The 19,548-nt window shown below is 46.9% G+C and overlaps 1 protein-coding gene across 3 annotated transcripts in view; it reads right to left on the reverse strand.

The window, feature by feature from the left end:
- bcar3 (BCAR3 adaptor protein, NSP family member) overlaps positions 1–19,548 on the reverse strand; it is a 132,055-nt gene that overhangs the window by 9,277 nt on the left and 103,230 nt on the right. For all 3 annotated transcript variants that reach the window (XR_013790364.1, XM_079505312.1, XM_079505313.1), the window contains 9 exons: positions 9,134–9,262; positions 7,736–7,861; positions 7,240–7,356; positions 5,811–6,028; positions 5,447–5,547; positions 4,962–5,093; positions 2,834–3,055; positions 1,999–2,214; positions 1,248–1,657 (listed from right to left, as the gene is read on the reverse strand). Coding sequence is in view for 2 of the 3 variants with exons in the window: in XM_079505312.1 (XP_079361438.1) it covers positions 1,248–1,657; positions 1,999–2,214; positions 2,834–3,055; positions 4,962–5,093; positions 5,447–5,547; positions 5,811–6,028; positions 7,240–7,356; positions 7,736–7,861; positions 9,134–9,262 (1,671 nt within the window). In the remaining variant the exon portion in view is untranslated. The remainder of the gene's footprint in view (positions 1–1,247; positions 1,658–1,998; positions 2,215–2,833; positions 3,056–4,961; positions 5,094–5,446; positions 5,548–5,810; positions 6,029–7,239; positions 7,357–7,735; positions 7,862–9,133; positions 9,263–19,548) is intronic.

Raw genomic sequence — 19,548 nt, forward strand, 5'->3', positions numbered from 1 at the left:
TTCAGATGTCAGATGTCAGACTGTGGCTCAAGAGGTGGTTCAAGAGGTAGAGCAGGTCATCCAATGATCCATGGGTCGGCGGTTCGAATCCCGGCTCCTCCTGATATCAATTTGGTGTTCCTTGGCACAAACAGGTTCTGAGAACTACTGTGTCTGTCTGTCTGATAATCTGTCCTTTCATAGTTGTATTGTGGTGGTAAATGGTAAATGGTGCATTTATATAGCGCCTTTATCCAAGGCGCTTTACAGAGATTGTGCATTACATTCACACACCGATGGCAGCGGAAACCATGCAAGGAAGGCACCAACTAGCACATCGGGAGCAATTAGGGGTTCAGTGTCTTGCTCAAGGACAGTAACTCTGGGGGAGCCCGGGTTCGAACTGGCAACCTTACGGTTACCATCCAGGCACTACCCCTGAGCCACCGCTGCCCCGTGGTGTGTGTGAACTGCATGTATGTCAGCGTGCGGTTGGACTATGGCTGCATGTCTCAGCTGCGTTGTTTTTTCTTCTGGGCTGTTGATGCTTGTGGTGCATCATGCGATTCTTTTTAATGTGAGCAGCAACAACATGAGCAGCAGGCTAGTTTTAATCTAATTCTCTGCAAGTCGGATGGATAGAGGAACCGTTTTTAAGATCAGCAGTAAACATGTTTTCCTGCTGATTAGATGGTGTCTTTGTGTGTCTGTCTATGTAAGAACAGTGAGAGAACACGCATGTGTTTGTCTGTCTACCTGTACACTTGTATGTCTGTGTTGATGTATGGCTTTTAACCCATTAAGACCTGAGGCCGATTCTACAAATGACTTCTAAATCAGTAGTTCTCACACTTTCACGATTTCTCCAAAATGTTCCAAAATAGCAGATGTACAAGCTTGCAGCGCGCCACGAGCTTGTATATCTGCTATTTTTGAATAGCCGACACAAAAATCTAAAATGACACAGATTCTTTCCCGGTATTGCTGCAATAATGCATGCTTGTTATCCCCACCTGCTGGTGGTGCCCAAAGGGCAGAAATTATAGTTTATAGTTTCCGTCGTGTGATTCTGTCTGTCCTTCTGTCTGTCTGTGAACAGCCAATCTCGGACACCGATCGGCATGAGACTGTGCACACACACTCCCAGAAGGACAAGGAAGAACGCACATTTTACAAATCAGCCTGATATAGCACCACCATGTGTTTTGGTAAAACTTTAGTAACTATTTGTTAACACAAATCTCAAAGTATTATGCAACTATGCGTACCAGGCAGTCGGCCATCAGCAGGTGTCTGGCTATGCTGTGGTGGTCGTGGTCGAGCAGCAGCTCTTTAGCTTTCTTCAGAACCACCATCTCCAGCGGCTTGTTCTCCGGCGGCAGAAGACGAGAAGTGAAGTCCGACGGCCGGAACGCCGACTCCGTCTCAAACACCGGGCACCGAAACGCCGTCCTGTCCTCCTTTTCCCTCCTCTTCTCGTCCTCTTCCTCCCTCCCGCCACCACCGCCGTCCTCTTCCTCTCCCTCGCTGCTCTCCAAGGCGGCGATGGCGTGGTGATAGGAGCTCCTGTCCAGCGCCCTCCTCCCCACCTCCACGCTGTCCTCCTCCCTCCCTGCGTCTTCTCTCCTCAGACGCTCCACGTAGCTGCAGGACTGTGGCTGCAGGCCTTGGCTGTGGTCTGTGATGGGAGGTAAAAATAAATTAAAAAGAAAAACATTTGGGCTAACTGAAATAAAAATGAGGCTTCTGTAAAAAAAAACGAACTAAAATCACAGAGATAAAGTGTCCTTAGTTTTAGTCAGTATCCAATAATCCTCTTTAAAACATACTGTAGCAGATCTGGTATTTTCAGAGCTGTTTTAATCTCGCCCGTGACTAACTAAACTAAACACACAACTAAACTAAAACTAAGCCTTTTCACAACACTAAATGAACTAGCAACCCCACAAAAATGAAATGGAAAACATGACGTCAAAACGAAATGAAAATAAAAACTACACGCTACAGTATAATAATAACCTTGGCAGTTATGGGTGTGGGGGGCTAGTACGTTTGTCCCCTCCCAGGGGACAGGGCTGGGCGGCTGGCTGACCCTGTGCTCCGTGTCCTGCTGTGAAGCAGGTAGCTGGTCCACGCTAGCAGGAGGCATCATGGGACTCTGGGGGTGGGCTGAGATCTGGAGCTGATGCTTTAACTTCAGTGGCTTGGCTGGGGGCACAGGGGGGACCATGGAGGCTGTGTGGAGGCCATCAAAGAATTAAGTGTCTAACAAATAAATAGATACATAAACAAACCAGGGATGAAAATGCATAATGTCAGAGTATGGTAGTTCATCAAGTATCATTCAATAAACCCAAACATGAAAGTATTTTAACCCATTTAGATTCATTTTTTGACTGGAGGGGTCATATTTTGACAGCAGGAATTGCCTGTCATAATTTGACCCCCATAATTTGACCCCCATCAGCCAACACTCCCCACTGACAGGTAGTTACCCCCCCCAGAGAGGACGTATAGGGCCTTATAGGTTTCTGAAAATCCTATGTTTCTATGTCAGTCGTTCTCAAACATTTTCATGTCAAGGACCCCTAAAAATATATGTAATTGGCCGCCGACCCCCATCTGAAAATATGTTTTTCCAGGGACCCCGTCCCCAGAAGCAAATATTTGAGTTAAAAACGTTCACTCGGGCCACATTTTCCAAAAAATTCAAAAATATTTTCAATAGCTAAAGTATAACATAATGCTTAAAACACCAAAAGGGGTTCCCGTCCAGAATGGGTTAATGACCGAAATGTCACATAATTCCTGTATGATGACAATTTTTTTTAAAGGAAAGTATAAGTGGTTCTACCTCCATTCCTCCAAACACAGCGGGAGGTGTCTAGCGGAGGAGCTGTAAGGCCAGTGGAGGGTGAGGAGGAGGAGGAGGAGCAGTCCAGGGGTTTGGAGGAGGAGGAGGAGGTGAGGGAGGGCTGAAGGTGCAGGGAGTGAGGGAGCCGGAGCATGGGCACCTTGCTGGGTTTGGGGGGCGGTTTGGGACACAGCTGGCTGTCTGAACCCCGGATGGCCTGGCCTGTAGACAACAAGAGTACAACAGTATCTATCTCGGCCTCTGGACTGTACCAAGGACTATTAAATGAGCACAGGAAGCGAAGACCGTACGGTGGACTCCATGTTGCTCCCTGGAAGGAAAGAAACATGCGCAATGGGCTATATGCAGCCAACACTTCCGCGTTCAGCTTCTTTGGTCTCAATAGAGCGTTGCAGTCCCGCCCCCTACCATGGACCAGGAAATGATTCTCCGTTCCTTTTCCTCATAGACATTTCAGAAAGTATTTATTTAAAGACGTTTACGCCGCAGACAAAGCCAACTCGAGTCGTGACAAATCATGACAACAAACACATTTTTTTGGGCCGAACAAATAATTAGAAAGAAGAAAAAAACGGCAGGTTACAACACTTTTTTGTTGTTTTTCTTCTTTGTAATTATTTGTTTGGTCCAAAATATTGTTTGTGTTGTCATGAGTTGTCACGACTCGAGTTGGCTTTGTCCGCGGCGTAACCGTCTTTAAATAAATACTTTTTGAAATGTCTATGGGAAAAATGCATTGGGATTCATTTCCTGGTCCATGGTAGGGACTGCGACGCTCTATTGCGCATGTTTCTTTCCTTCCAGGGAGCGATATGGAGTCCACCGTACGGTCTTCACTTCCTAACCTTATTTAATTAACTGTACTGAACCTAAAGATACGGTGTGTCAGAACAAGAGCAACAGGACACAGAGGGAGGAAGAGTCACAACAGTCTCAAGGCCAAGAACAGGTTTTTTTAATAACATTTCGACATTGTCTGAATGTAGCCGAACCAAAATACGTTTTACTCTTATGTACCTGTACACCAATAAAGTACAGCATCAAAAACATAAAAGACAAACAAGAAAAAACCTGTAAGAGGGAGGATGAAAACTCTGCTGCATACTCAACAGTTAGAGTCTAACTAACTGATGTCCGAAATGTGTTGGGACAGCAGGGTAGGTAATGAGGACAAAATGATGTCATTAAGAACTTTGCCTGTCAGAACAAAGTTTGGACATTCTTGACCTCTGAGATGTTCTAACCAGTCGAAGAAACACAGAACATTGTGTGAACGGGCAGAAGTTCAAGGTGTGTGTGATTTATTTAGTTTTGTGTCTGCATTCTGCCCAAGGCTTCTGATTCTGCTAGCAGTGAAAGCAGCGATAGTTTTGAAGAGACGTCAGATCAGGAGGTTAGGATCTATGACGGACCACAATGGAAACAAGCCACATTCTGTAGGCTTTCTTGGGTTTAACACTCCCCTTAGCAGACCTTGTACTGTACTGTGCTTTTTTCCCTGCAAACTGTTAATAAAGTAATCAATCAGTCTGATTCTAATCAAAACTAGTCTCACAAGCCAACCTCCAGGAGGTACAGACACCTCTGGAACCATGCATAAACACAACCGCAAGTCGCAAGAAATGGCAAACTCTGCCAATCAGTTAAGCCGGCGGTTTGGGTTGGCCAATCAGGGAAGCCGATGCATCAGACCCGCGGATCTTTCGGTTCTCGTAAGCCGTAGCACCTCACATTATATGAGACACACACACACACACACATACGCGCACGTGCACACACGCACACACAGACACACCCACACACACGCCATGAATTATAGTTTTTTACATATAAAGTCAGTTATCTTGCTTATCATAGACACTTCCATAATGTCATATCCAGACCCTTGGCTCAACATGGTGGCTTGTTTATTATCTGAAATTGAAATCACTTGCTGAAATATGGAACCAAATATGACCCCAGGACACTTTTAAATTACATTTTCCATTCACATGCTAATCATTTTTGGGAATTCCTAGGGGTTTGCCAAGTGCCTGGAGTGGACAGTTGGACAGTGGACAGTTGATTCCTTTTACTTGCCAGTGTGTGGACAAACAAGCACACTGACCTGCCAGGGGCTCTGTGGGTCTCCGAGGGAAAGTGGGGCTCAGGACTGGCTCGCTGCCCGTCCGATATACTGGAGACTTGGGACCGGGGCTGGGAAGGAGTGTGTCTGAGTGCTGGGGCTGTGGTCTGGACCCTACGGAGAGGAGGAGTTTTTCATTGATTAATTAATTGATTGATTGATTGATTGGTGTCTTTATTTGCCAACCAAATTTTGGTTGGCAAATGCGGAAGTGCAAACGAGCGCTCAATGTTAAACCCCAGCTGCGCAGGGTTTCCTCGTCATAAATGCACGGGCCCGCCTGCAGTTCCAGCTCTGACCAGTAGGGCTCAGTGCTTCAACGCTGGCCAGCCTTTCTGGGGGCTTGGAGGTGACCCGTTACCTACCAAGAGGGAGGAAGCTTTCTGATTGGTGTGTCATAAGGGGGCGTCACCTACCAAGAGGGAGGAAGCTTTCTGATTGGTGTGTCTTAAGGGGGCGTCACCTACCAAGAGGGAGGAAGCTTTCTGATTGGTGTGTCTTAAGGGGGCGTCGTCGCTCCTGAACCTGGTTGAGGCTTGCTGGTTGGCTGCCACACCTATCCTTCAACCTGAGTGAAAAGGGTTAACCATTAACAAACATTTATTAAAACAAAAAAGAAGAAATGCATTGGAAAACAATATGCATTTTGGATATTAAAAAGTGGCTGAACACGCGTGCCAGGAAATAAAGGAAGAATTTGAAAAACACACGATTTGAAATGCAAATATGTATTTGTACTTGACTAAATCAATGTTCAAGTAGGCATTTATTTTATTGAAGTATAGTTGTTCAATGATACATTACTGAGTGTGTGCACGTGTATGCTCTAACCTGAGCTGGTTGCTTCTGCTGTCCTGTATGTGCGTGTGGTCATGCGTGTGTGTGTTGTCATGACAGTGGCCATTGGTGATGTTGAGGCTGAATCGTTTCTGGTTCCTCTTCTCCGTTTGCCCCGCCTCTCGGTGGTTGCCGACCAATCCGTACTTCTCCTCCAGGCAGCGCAGCGGTAGTGCTCGGTTGATAGGCTGGAAGATAATGGCCCCCACCACCTGCCAATCAATCAGAATCAATGAATGAACAATCAATCACACACACACACAACTAAACTTTTTTTAATTGTCCAGTTCAATCAGTTGAACTGCACTGTAGCGATCTGTATGGCTGCACAGTTCCATGCATCACAAGTTAATGAATTGATTGCTGAACTTCATTGGAGAATTCACCTTTTGAGCCGTACTGGTCAGTAAATACTGAATAGTACTTTTACTTGGAAAAAGCAGATCCTTTAATTTCAAGGGCCCCCATAATTCTGAGAGTGTACAAATGGAACCAAATGGACTTTTACGGGTTAATTTGAGACTTTGAGAAACACTGGTCTAACAGTGTTTCCAGCGAGCCAACAAGCATGCACAATGTCAGCACCCTTAGCTCTGTTTGAATGGAACAGAGCCTTGATTAATATAATTGGTAACACCTGTGAAGGAAGAAAAGAAAGAGCCCAATTTCTTTCCAACATGGCTGCTGTACAGGATCACGTACGCACCACAAGACCACAAGTCTCAGGGAGAACTAATGTGATGTTTGGACCATTTCCCCCTTTCCTTTTTGTTGTGGAGTAATTAAGGAATTTAATCTAACAAAACAATGAACTCTTTATCAAGATCACAAGTTTGAAAGTATGGCTTAATTGGACTGGTCCAGTGATTGCATGCAGTATTTGGGATCCACGCCAACAAAACAAGAGCTACAGGTAATCCTGCAAAAAAAAAAAAAACACCTGTTTTTGTGTTCACCGGTTGAATAAATTACGTTCACTGCTGAAGGTTGTCTAGAGCAGGGGTTCTCAACCCGTGGGTCGCGACCCCTCGGGGGGTCGCCAAATTATTTTGGGGGGTCCCCAAATTAAAAAAATAAAAATAAATAAAATGGAATTTAAGAGTTTATATAGTACGTGGTGCATGCATAAACTTTCCTTAATGATTATATCTGGATTCAGTATTCATTTGATATATTTTCTCTATTATTAAAGTTATTTTTGCAGTCAGTTTGTATTGGTGGTGGGGAGGGGGGCAGGGAGGGGGTCGCAAGACCCCCGGAAATTTCCGGGGGTCCCCAGCCAAAAACGTTGAGAACCCCTGGTCTAGAGAGACAAGTCTTAATTAGTTTGCAATTGCTGATATTATGCAATTGATATGATTGCATAACAGAGTCTTTGGGCAGTGACTCTGTGCTAAAACTACACAAGGATATCTAAACTCACCTGCGAGACAGGTTTCCTGTTGCCAACGTAGTATCGTATGAGGGCGGGGACGCTGTCAAAGCCCTCCCTCTCCAGCCGGTACTCCACTCTGGAGTACGCTTCGTTCAGTGTCACCACCTAAAGAGGAAAGGGCAGACATATAGTTATTTACTGTCTGTTTGCCTGTACTGTCGTTGAGGAGCATGTTCAGCCACAGACATATATCCCTCCTCGGCACACCACATAGTCACTAGGATAGTCCTTTGTGCCCGCAGCCATCAGGCTCAACCACAACCACGCGTGATCCCTATACTGTATATATATATATGAGGAGTTAACACCTGCTTTGTCAGTTACTATTGATGTTTGACTCCTGCACGTGGACTGGCTGGCAATGATGTACATACAATTGTCCAACATTGACATGCAATGCTTGTTAGGATAACTGTTGACAACGAGTACATATTCATTCATACCGCATATATTTATTGACTATACATAGTATACCCTGTCGTACCTGCTTGTTGATTTTAAAGTGCTGAGCGGCATTGCGCCATTGGCAGGTCAGGACGTAACATCCTGGACTGGACAGTGAGTCGCGGAGGAGGAAATCTCCATCCCTCTGCACCAGGTTCTCTGCCACCTAGAAATGAGAGCAGGCGTGTAATTAATTAAGAAAAAAAGCAATGTGATAGTTGTCTGGCTACGCGAGACTATACTACAATAGGGACAGCAGGTTGAGACTATACTACAATAGGGACAGCAGGTTGAGACTATACTACAATAGGGACAGCAGGTTGAAAACAGACGAGAGACAAACACAAGTCTATAACACGTCTCATGTGGATGGCCCGACGTGAATGTGCTGATCTAAAACCAGATTAATCTGCTCAACACTTTCAGATCTAAAAGCAGATTAATATGCAGAACACTTTTATAGGTGGAGAAAATGAGAATGTGAGGTATTGCCACCCTCTGCTGGGACCCCAAATGTCCACCCTGGAAGAGACGCACAGTTTTTGACCTTGTGTTTATAGTGCTAACATTTCATTAACTCTAATAATGGTTCACCGCAATACTGCTGGTTGTTTTATGAGCACAGTGCCAGCTGTCTCTTAGTAGTTAGATTATATTAGACATAATAGTTATGTGAGGAACCTCTTCATGGTGGTTTACTGTAGAATTATTAGTCACCCCCCCCTCTCTCTCTACCCCCCCCCCCCCCCTCTCTCTCTCCCCCCCCCCCCCCCCCTCCCTCTCTCTCTCCCTCTCTCTCTCTTCCCCCCTCCCCCCCCTCTCTCTCTCTCACACACACACATACTTTAAGCAAGTGTTTTTATTGCAGGCTGTATGATGTTAGTTTACTTTAGACGGAGGAAAGGGCTTATTAAAATTGATTACATCTCTGTGCTGAGCTTGATGAAGGCTGGGCTTTCACATGGCTCTCTCTCACACGCATGCACACACACACGACGCACGCACGCACGCACGCACGCACGCACGCACGCACGCACGCACGCACGCACGCACGCACGCACGCACGCACGCACGCACGCACGCACGCACGCACGCACGCACGCACGCACGCACACACACACACACACACACACACACACACACACACACACACACACACACGCACACACGCACACACGCACACACGCACACACACATGCACACATGCACACACACACACACATACACACACACAGCGCACACAGGGCTGATGATGTTATAACCCCAATTTTGCGCGCTCGTGTGTGTCTGCCGACATTCTAATAATAGATGATCTGGTTGGACCAGTCACCAACCAACCACATTGTTAAACAGAGGGAATCACGTCTTAGGTGTGTGACGTGTGTGGTGCGTGTGTGTGTGTGTGTGTGTGTGTGTGTGCGTGCGTGCGTGTACGTACCTGTCTGGGTATAGCTCCATGGTACCACGCGTGGCTCCTTGGTTCTTCTGAGCTCATCTTCAGTTCCTCCTCCAGTTCTCTGTGGAGCTTCTCAGAGGAGCAGTCCATGATGAACTGGTCCCTGGAGAACTACACAAACACACACGCAAAATGCTTAATTAATCAGTGTCCATTTTGGGTGCTGATGAAACTTATGACATAACATTTAAGGCATACACAGTGCATAGACAGAACAGCTCAGAGAGACAATAATAAAGAACAATAATAGAGAAATAATACTTAAGTCTGCAACGAGATACTGTAAGCTGCAAGGAGGGGTAGAGAGAGGGAGATGGGATTTAAGAGGAAGATGTGGCAGACTTTAGCGGGTCACTTCACAATGTGTTCTGTTAGGTTCCATAGTTACTGCATTACTGCACAATAGCATGGTGAAGGTGAAAAGACCTGTACAGTGACAGTGTGAGCCAACACAAAAGGAGCACAAACAGAAGCCAGTCCAAATGTCCTCCAAGGAAACAAACGTATAATTCTCCAATGTTAAGTTCCAATCCCATATACTGGATATAGAATCCAATATAATATATACAGCAATGATTGAAAGAACAAGACACACGCACGCACGCACGCACGCACGCACGCACGCACGCACGCACGCACGCACGCACGCACGCACGCACGCACGCACGCACACACACACACACACACACACACACACACACACACACACACACACACACACACACACACACACACACACACACACACACACACACACACACACACTTACATGACAACTGCTGGGCCTCTGCATTGTTCCCCCATCCGTCTTTTTCAAATATAAATTATAAAGAGAGACACTAGCTTTCTCCTTCACTCTTTCTCAAACACGCACCATTCTCATTCTCTCTCTCTCTCTCTCTCTCTCGACTCATTTGTAGTGTGTAGTGTGTGTTTTGTCACGTCGCCCCTCCCTCCTTTGTGTTTTGACCCAAAGCCTTGCCATGACGTCAGCATCTTGCCACCCTTACCTGCCTCACCTGTACACAGAACACACCCTGACCCCCCACACACACACACACACACACACACACACCCTGACCCGACACACATAATGACACCTCCATCACACAGACAGAGACTCCATGACGCAACCAGCTCTGTCACATCAGGTGCCTGCAAATAATCATGTTTTGTGTTTTGTTTTGTTTTGTTTTGCGTTTGTGAGTAAAGCACGTGAATCTGATTTATATTTGTTTTTAGTTTTGAAAATCTCATCGTCTGTCGTGTTATCTGCTCACATTACTTTGAACAATATGTTATATGTGTGAGCTTGTAGATCAGCTATTTTCATTTGTGCTTGTTTTCATAGACCTGGCCACTTGTTTCTCTTGCAAAACTGGCAACACAGCAAGAGAAAGAGGAACTTATGCACACACAAACGCAATGCACTATATGGGCTGTAAGAAGAAGGTGAATAGCAGACCACATTTGAACACAAACATTAAGGTTCGTGTCTGTCCACAAGGTCCATGCCGGTACAGTGTGTGTGTACATGGACTATGTGTCTCCGCTCTGTACTTTTCCTGTTTACTCTATATTTCCCTATCTCTGACTCCCATTAGAGACCCCATGGCCCCATGTCTCCATACAGTACATGACAGGAAGCCATTATATGACATTACACTCCCCCTTGTAAATTAGAATACAGGAAGGAATAGAATATTTAAAAAAACATGCTTTTATAATCTCGTCCCATGCAGGATTTTATTCATTCTAAACTTGAGACTAATAGCATAACAGAAATAAATGTGGTGTTGTATGCGTGCATAAAACGCATACAGAACTACATTAACCAATTTTGACCTGAGATCAGATTCTAAAAATGTCTTCTACATCCTGACAGTTTTCTGAAAAAGCTATGTTTGTATGTCAGTCGTTCTTCGATTTTTCAAAAATAGCAGACCTACAAGCTCGTAGCGCGCCACTCGGTGGCGCGCTATGAGCTTGTAGATCTGCTATTTTTCAATAGCTAAAGCATAACATAATGCTAACACCAAAAGGGGATCCCGCCCAAAATGTGTTAAAGGGCAAGGTTACATGTACTGTACAATAATGTAGGCTACTTATTGATTCCACTGTACAGACAGAGCAGTATTGACTCCACGCATGATAGAATCCAGAAGCACTCATAATATATTAGTCACGTTGTCTTGATACAGTATACCTTAACCCATTTTGGGCGGGAACCCCTTTTGGTGTTAGCATCATGATATGCTTTAGCAGTTTAGCTATTGAAAAATAGCAGATCTACAAGCTCATAGCGCGCCACCGAGTGGCGCACTACGAGCTTGTAGGTCTGCTATTTTTGGAAAATCGAAGAACGACTAACATAGAAACATAGCTTTTTCAGAAAACTGTCAGGATGTAGAAGACATTTTTAGAATCTGATATCAAGTCAAAATGGCTTAACAATCCCACCACACAAGCTTTGCTACTGCAGCTGGGTATTGGGTAAGTGCTGATTCTATCCCATGTCGGTCACTCATCTCACCAGAGAGTTGTTTTTGTTTTTGTTTTTTGTCCTTTATTTTTGATCAGGTCAGTGTAGAGCGGTAGTTCCCAAACACTGGGTCGGGACCCATTTGTGCGTCACAGACCCATTTTTATGGGTCCGCGATAGTAAATGTCACTTTTGTGTCCTACATTTTGTTTTTCATTTCTATTTCAAAAGATTACTCCCAAACAAATCTATAAATTACATACATTAGAAAAAAATAAATTAACTTTAAAGAAGTAGTGAAAATGGCAGATTGTAGCGTGTACTTTTGACTAGTTTGAGTCCCGAGGAAATTACTTTTGGGTCTCGAGCTAAAACATTTGGGACGTTTGGGTGTAGAGAGACAGGAATGGTGGAAGAGAGAGTAGGGGAGTGAATCGTGATGAGGATATGGTCCTGGCCTGGGAAACAAACTGTTAGGATATGTGGTACGCTCCCTAACCTGGGAAACAAACTGTTAGGCTATGTGGTACGCTCCCTAACCTAACTCGGCTATTGGGTCGCTCCACCATAGTGTCTTTAATGAAGGGCATTGTCACATGAACAGCCAGACATTCTTACTGATGAACACGGGACAGATTACATAACGGCAGTCACACAGCATCATCCTCCACTCTTTGGCTGAGGTCTCTATTTGATATTGATGTGAAATGGTTGAGCCAACAGAGCTGGATCAATAATAGTGCTACTGTTAACTGTTCAGTGTGTGAGCTAATAGAAATTAATGGGGGGGGGGGGGGCATTTACACATGGTTCACAGAACACACACACACACACACACACACACGTGTGTGAGGCCCACGCACACTAAACGGCCTCATATGAATGAATATGAATGCACACGACCATGAATGCACAAAATACTTTTTGTGTATAGTACACAAGAAACAATGACATGGACACATACTAGGTAGACATAGGAATTGATCATATTTTATTGATACCAATGCCATTAGCGATTCTGCTTAACGGTCCGATTCCTTATCGATTCCCTCGTCCTTTCCTGATCATTCTGATTCTGATGAATGCATGATGCATGCATGCATGCAATCACACAAACACACCCTACGGACAGAAAGACAGCCGTCGGAACACAGTCAAATCCTTAGTGTTCATTTATCTATTCCGGATTTTACGGGAGTGAGAACGTCTTGTCTACTAGTCACTTCAGTAGAACGTTTGTTTGTTGTCATCCATGTATAACTTCAATTTGGATTATAAATAAGACGTCACATGGAAAGGCAGGCAGGCAGGCAGGCAGTTCTTTATTCATCTGCACTTGACTTGTGGCTTGTGGGACGGACCAGTAAATCTAGATGCCGATTTAACTGACGCCACTCATCTCATACACTCATCTTTTACTGGCAGAGTCCCCACCCACAGCCACCCACCCACCCACTCATCCATCTATCCGTTCATGCACAAAGGACCGGACCACATGCATTACAGTAATAACCCCCTGTGCAGTGGCTCTGTACGTCATCGCACAGGTTTGCCCCCCAACCCCCCCGCCCCCCCAGCAGTCAATATGAACGATCTCCAGTGCGGGCGGTCAGGTTGGGGGCGAGATGGTAGGGGCGGTGGAGGGAGAGGGGTGTAGGGGCGAATGGAGGGATGGGATGAAGGTGAATAGGAACAGGGTAATTTGATAGGTGACACTAAAAGGAAGTAAGATGATGATGCCGTGGCGTGGGAGGGGAGAGGTGGATGAGTGACGGAGGTAGAGGGGGTGGAGGTACAGTAGAGAGGGGTGGAGAGATAGAGAAGGATGAGAGATAGAGGATGAGAGATAGAGGATGAGAGTGACGGAGAGGCAGAGAGGGGTGGAGAGATGGAGAGGGTGAGAATGATGGAGAGATATAGGGATGGAGAGGCAGAGAGGGATGGAGAGGCAGAGAGGGATGGAGTGATAGAGAGGGATGGAGAGGCAGAGAGGGATGGAGTGATAGAGAGGGATGGAGAGGCAGAGAGGGATGGAGTGATAGAGAGGGATGGAGAGGCAGAGAGGGATGGAGTGATAGAGAGGGATGGAGAGGCAGAGAGGGATGGAGTGATAGAGAGGGATGGAGAGGCAGAGAGGGATGGAGTGATAGAGAGGGATGGAGAGGCAGAGAGGGATGGAGTGATAGAGAGGGATGGAGAGGCAGAGAGGGATGGAGAGATAGAGAGGGATGGAGAGGCAGAGAGGGATGGAGAGATAGAGAGGGATGGAGAGATAGAGAGGGATGGAGAGATAGAGAGGGATAGAGAGGGATGGAGAGGCAGAGAGGGATAGAGAGAGAGAGGGATGGAGAGATAGAGAGGGATGGAGAGGCAGAGAGGGATGGAGAGGCAGAGAGGGATGGAGAGATAGAGAGGGATGGAGAGGCAGAGAGGGATGGAGTGATAGAGAGGGATGGAGAGGCAGAGAGGGATGGAGAGGCAGAGAGGGATGGAGAGATAGAGAGGGATGGAGAGGCAGAGAGGGATGGAGAGATAGAGAGGGATGGAGAGATAGAGAGGGATAGAGAGGGATGGAGAGGCAGAGAGGGATAGAGAGAGAGAGGGATGGAGAGATAGAGAGGGATGGAGAGGCAGAGAGGGATGGAGTGATAGAGAGGGATGGAGAGGCAGAGAGGGATGGAGAGGCAGAGAGGGATGGAGAGATAGAGAGGGATGGAGAGGCAGAGAGGGATGGAGTGATAGAGAGGGATGGAGAGGCAGAGAGGGATGGAGAGGCAGAGAGGGATGGAGAGATAGAGAGGGATGGAGAGGCAGAGAGGGATGGAGTGATAGAGAGGGATGGAGAGGCAGAGAGGGATGGAGTGATAGAGAGGGATGGAGAGGCAGAGAGGGATGGAGTGATAGAGAGGGATGGAGAGGCAGAGAGGGATGGAGTGATAGAGAGGGATGGAGAGGCAGAGAGGGATGGAGTGATAGAGAGGGATGGAGAGGCAGAGAGGGATGGAGTGATAGAGAGGGATGGAGAGGCAGAGAGGGATGGAGAGATAGAGAGGGATGGAGAGATAGAGAGGGATGGAGTGATAGAGAGGGATGGAGAGGCAGAGAGGGATGGAGTGATAGAGAGGGATGGAGAGGCAGAGAGGGATGGAGAGGCAGAGAGGGATGGAGAGGCAGAGAGGGATGGAGAGATAGAGAGGGATGGAGAGGCAGAGAGGGATGGAGAGGCAGAGAGGGATGGAGAGGCAGAGAGGGATGGAGAGATAGAGAGGGATGGAGTGATAGAGAGGGATGGAGAGGCAGAGAGGGATGGAGAGGCAGAGAGGGATGGAGAGATAGAGAGGGATGGAGAGGCAGAGAGGGATGGAGAGGCAGAGAGGGATGGAGAGATAGAGAGGGATGGAGAGGCAGAGAGGGATGGAGAGGCAGAGAGGGATGGAGAGGCAGAGAGGGATGGAGAGATAGAGAGGGATGGAGAGATAGAGAGGGATGGAGAGATAGAGAGGGATAGAGAGGGATGGAGAGGCAGAGAGGGATAGAGAGAGAGAGGGATGGAGAGATAGAGAGGGATGGAGAGGCAGAGAGGGATGGAGAGGCAGAGAGGGATGGAGAGATAGAGAGGGATGGAGAGATAGAGAGGGATGGAGAGATAGAGAGGGATAGAGAGGGATGGAGAGGCAGAGAGGGATAGAGAGAGAGAGGGATGGAGTGATAGAGAGGGATGGAGTGATAGAGAGGGATAGAGAGGGATGGAGAGATAGAGAGGGATGGAGAGATAGAGAGGGATGGAGAGGCAGAGAGGGATAGAGAGAGAGGGATAGAGAGGGATGGAGAGGGATAGAGAGGGATGGAGAGGCAGAGAGGGATGGAGTGATAGAGAGGGATAGAGGGATGGAGAGATAGAGAGGGATGGAGAGATAGAGAGGGATGGAGAGATAGAGAGGGATGGAGAGATAGAGAGGGATGGAGAGGCAGAGAGGGATGGAGAGGCAGAGAGGGATGGAGTGATAGAGAGGGATGGAGTGATAGAGAGGGATGGAGAGATAGAGAGGGATGGAGAGGCAGAGAGGCAGAGAGGGACTGATGTGAAGTTTATAGGCTGGTGTTTAATTAAATCCTGCCTGATGATGTCATTCTTAGAGGGCACCTGCGTGTTCCCTTACCTCCATCACCGTATATATGCCTGCCTTGCTGTGTGTGTGTGTGTGTGTGTGTGTGTGTGTGTGTGTGTGTGTGTGTGTGTGTGTGTGTGTGTGTGTGTGTGTGTGTGTGTGTGTGTGTGTGTGTGTGTGTGTGTGTAATACACATACACACACACTGTATGTGCGTGCGCCGTGCGCATCTGGTCTGGCTTTATAGCACCCTTTCCTTTTCCATCTCCTGGTCTCTCTAGTGTTAGTTCTTACTGTGGTCTCCTCTACTGTTCTTACTGTGGTCTCCTCTGCTGTTCTGTCAATGCACGCAGACGTCCACTCTGAATGAAGTGTTAGTTCTTACTGTGGTCTCCTCTGCTGTTCTGTTGTTCTAGTGTTAGTTCTTACTGTGGTCTCCTCTGCTGTTCTGTTGTTCTAGTGTTAGTTCTTACTGTGGTCTCCTCTGCTGTCCTGTTGTTCTAGTGTTAGTTCTTACTGTGGTCTCCTCTGCTGTCCTGTTGTTCTAGTGTTAGTTCTTACTGTGGTCTCCTCTGCTGTCCTGTTGTTCTAGTGTTAGTTCTTACTGTGGTCTCCTCTGCTGTCCTGTTGTTCTAGTGTTAGTTCTTACTGTGGTCTCCTCTGCTGTTCTTACTGTGGTCTCCTCTGCTGTTCTTACTGTGGTCTCCTCTGCTGTTCTTACTGTGGTCTCCTCTGCTGTTCTTACTGTGGTCTCCTCTGCTATTCTTACTGTGGTCTCCTCTGCTGTTCTGTCAACGCACGCAGACGTCCACTCTGAATGAAGCCGCAAAGTCACACAAATGTGGTCGCCGACCAAAGTCAACAATCAAATGATTTTTCATTGGTGCTCAAGCTTTGACAGGACACCTCCAGAGACATGAAGTTTGGACTTTGGACAGAGATTTATGGTCAGATATACTGTAGGTCGACGAGCATGCTGATGATGAACGTACATACTGTACAGTGGTGATGATAATGGTACTAGTGATGACGATGACGATGAAACAAGTGTAATGCTTAATTGGGTTGTCCACTCACAGTTAACAGTCTTTGTAATGAGTTTGTGCTTGAAATGTACTGTAATTCTGCAAACTGTTAATAAATATTTCAATCAATCAATCAAAACGATGATTATAACATACAGTATATGGTATGATAGATTCAAAGATGGCTCATGACTCCATGTTCCTCTCCCCCCCCCTCCCCCCCCCCCCTCTCGCTCTCTCTCTCTCTCTCTCTCTCTCTCTCTCTCTCTCTCTCTCTCTCTCTCTCTCTCTCTCTCTCTCTCTCTCTCTCTCTCTCTCGTATTTTCCACTAGCATACAATCAAACTGAAACGCCTTAGAAATAAACGTTTTCATCACTGCATGGATGACGTAGGAACTGCCAACTTAAGAAAGATGCCAACAGCGGAAGGCATTGCTGAAATGGGTTTTATAAGTTATTGGATTTTACAGAGCAATCAAAAATAAATAAATAAGCCGGGTCTACTGCTCCTGTGTCAATCCAGCCTTGCCGTTGACCGATCAAATAAGCCACCGGACAAAACAATAAGAGGATTGTCCTTTAACCATAAATCCCTGGTCAGATTGGTCTGGCACTTCTCAGTTTGAATTACATGTCTCTCGCCCCAGAGCTGTGGGTGACCAATCAGAGCCCACTATTCAAAGTGAGACGTTTCAATCTGTTTGTAACCGCACCTTGGAAATTAATCTTCCAACACCGTGACCGAAGTTCCAGACTAATATGTACGCAGTACGTGATATTAGTCTGACCATGCCAGGCTAGTGAAGAAATCCAGCACTCACGGCAATAGCTTTTAAGGCACTTATTTATTTTACCATAGGTAGGTTAGGTATATTTGCAGCATTTGCAGACAAGCAGCACACAACGAACGCGTTGCGGCCGAAGCCTTCGTCAGCGTTGTATGCCAGGCTAGTGAACACATGGTTGACTAGGTGGATACCTGGACTTTTTTGATTGATTGATTAGTCAGACAAAAGTCCTGGGGACTTCTTTCCATTGTGGTCCTATATGTGCTGTCCAATACGCCACTGCCATGTGGGAACATGCGACTGATAAGTAATGAATAAAGGCTAGAACACTGCCTGAGGAAAAATGGGGCAAGCATGCAAGAAACACAAGCCACTCTTCTTCCTTCATCGAAAATGAAAGTGAGTGTTAACCACTTGAGCTTGTAGAGATATTTTTGACAAATAAATGTGGTGTAAACGGGAAAAGAAAAGTGGTCTCTGAGTACAGTGGTAACTCAAGTCCCACTTTACACTGCTGGAGGGTTTGAGTGGTTAATGTGAAAGCTTGCGTACCCAAAGGAAATGCTCTTGCTGTTTTGCGGAAAGAGAGATAATCATCAAATCGTTACATGAAAGCCCATCAATATCATCCTCCCTACATCACTAAAATAACAAGCATGTTTATGTGCCATTTCCTCTACTTGGTCACTGTCTGTCTCTTTCTGTCCACTCTTCTGCGTGTGTGTGTGTGGGTGTGTGTGCGTGCGTGCGTGCGTGCGTGCGTGCGTGCGTGCGTGCGTGCGTGCGTGCGTGCGTGTGTGTGCGTGCGGTACATCATGAGATGATGAAAGAGGAGAATCATAACGCTAAAAGGTCATATTTCGTCACCTCACCATGGTTAAAGGACAATCCTCGTATTGTTTTGTCCGGTGGCTTTGATTGGTCAATGGCAAAGGCTGGCTTGACACAGGAGCAATAGACGGAAGAGGGTATACAGTAGTGCCAGCCAATAGCAGGGACGGCTCCAGGGACGTCCCCTAAGACCCCCTCCAAAATTGACTGACTTCTATGTAAACCAAGATTCTAAATAGCCAGCCCCTTCATAGCACCCCCAGTCACAATTTTCTGGAGCCGTCGCTGGCCAATATTAAGGGACCTGTTGATCCATGTTCCAAATTGTTGGGTCTTTAATTGTAACGCTCCCACCTTTTCCTGTTTACATCCATCTGAGCAGAAACCACTTCATGTGTGTGGGACTAGACGGATCTAATTGCTCAATTTAGAACTCATCAACTAGACCCATCAATACTATCACCAAGCTATTGAAGCGTTGCAATGCATGAGCACCCACATGTGTGGGTGCGCGTGCGTGGCAACAACAGACTGAACTTGACCGACGGAAAGGCATCCAACTACTTCAATGGAGCTGTTCAGTAGTCAGCCGTAATGTGGCGGTCACAGTGTCTGCTGGCTGGCTGCAGCCGTAGTGTGGTGGTCACAGTGACTGCTGGCTGGCTGCAGCCGTAGTGTGGCGGTCACAGTGTCTGCTGGCTGGCTGCAGCCGTAGTGTGGCGGTCACAGTGACTGCTGGCTGGTTGCAGCCGTAGTGTGGTGGTCACAGTGTCTGCTGGCTGGCTGCAGACGTAGTGTGGCGGTCACAGTGACTGCTGGCTGGCTGCAGCCGTAGTGTGGCGGTCACAGTGACTGCTGGCTGGTTGCAGCCGTAGTGTGGTGGTCACAGTGTCTGCTGGCTGGCTGCAGCCGTAGTGTGGCGGCCACAGTGTCTGCTGGCTGGTTGGCTGCAGCTGTAGTGTGGCGACAGTGACTGCTGGCTGGCTGCAGCCGTAGTGTGGTGGTCAGGTCACAGCGTTTGCTGGCTGGCTGCAGCCGTAGTGTGGCGGTCAGGTCACAGCGTTTGCTGGCTGGCTGCAGCCGTAGTGTGGCGGCCAACAGGGCGTGTGATTAAACCCTACTACACAACTCTGAGAATGTAAAAATGGACTGTGTGTAAGGC

Source organism: Electrona antarctica, assembly GCF_951216825.1.
Source record: "Electrona antarctica genome assembly, chromosome: 7".
Lineage (NCBI taxonomy): Eukaryota > Metazoa > Chordata > Actinopteri > Myctophiformes > Myctophidae > Electrona > Electrona antarctica.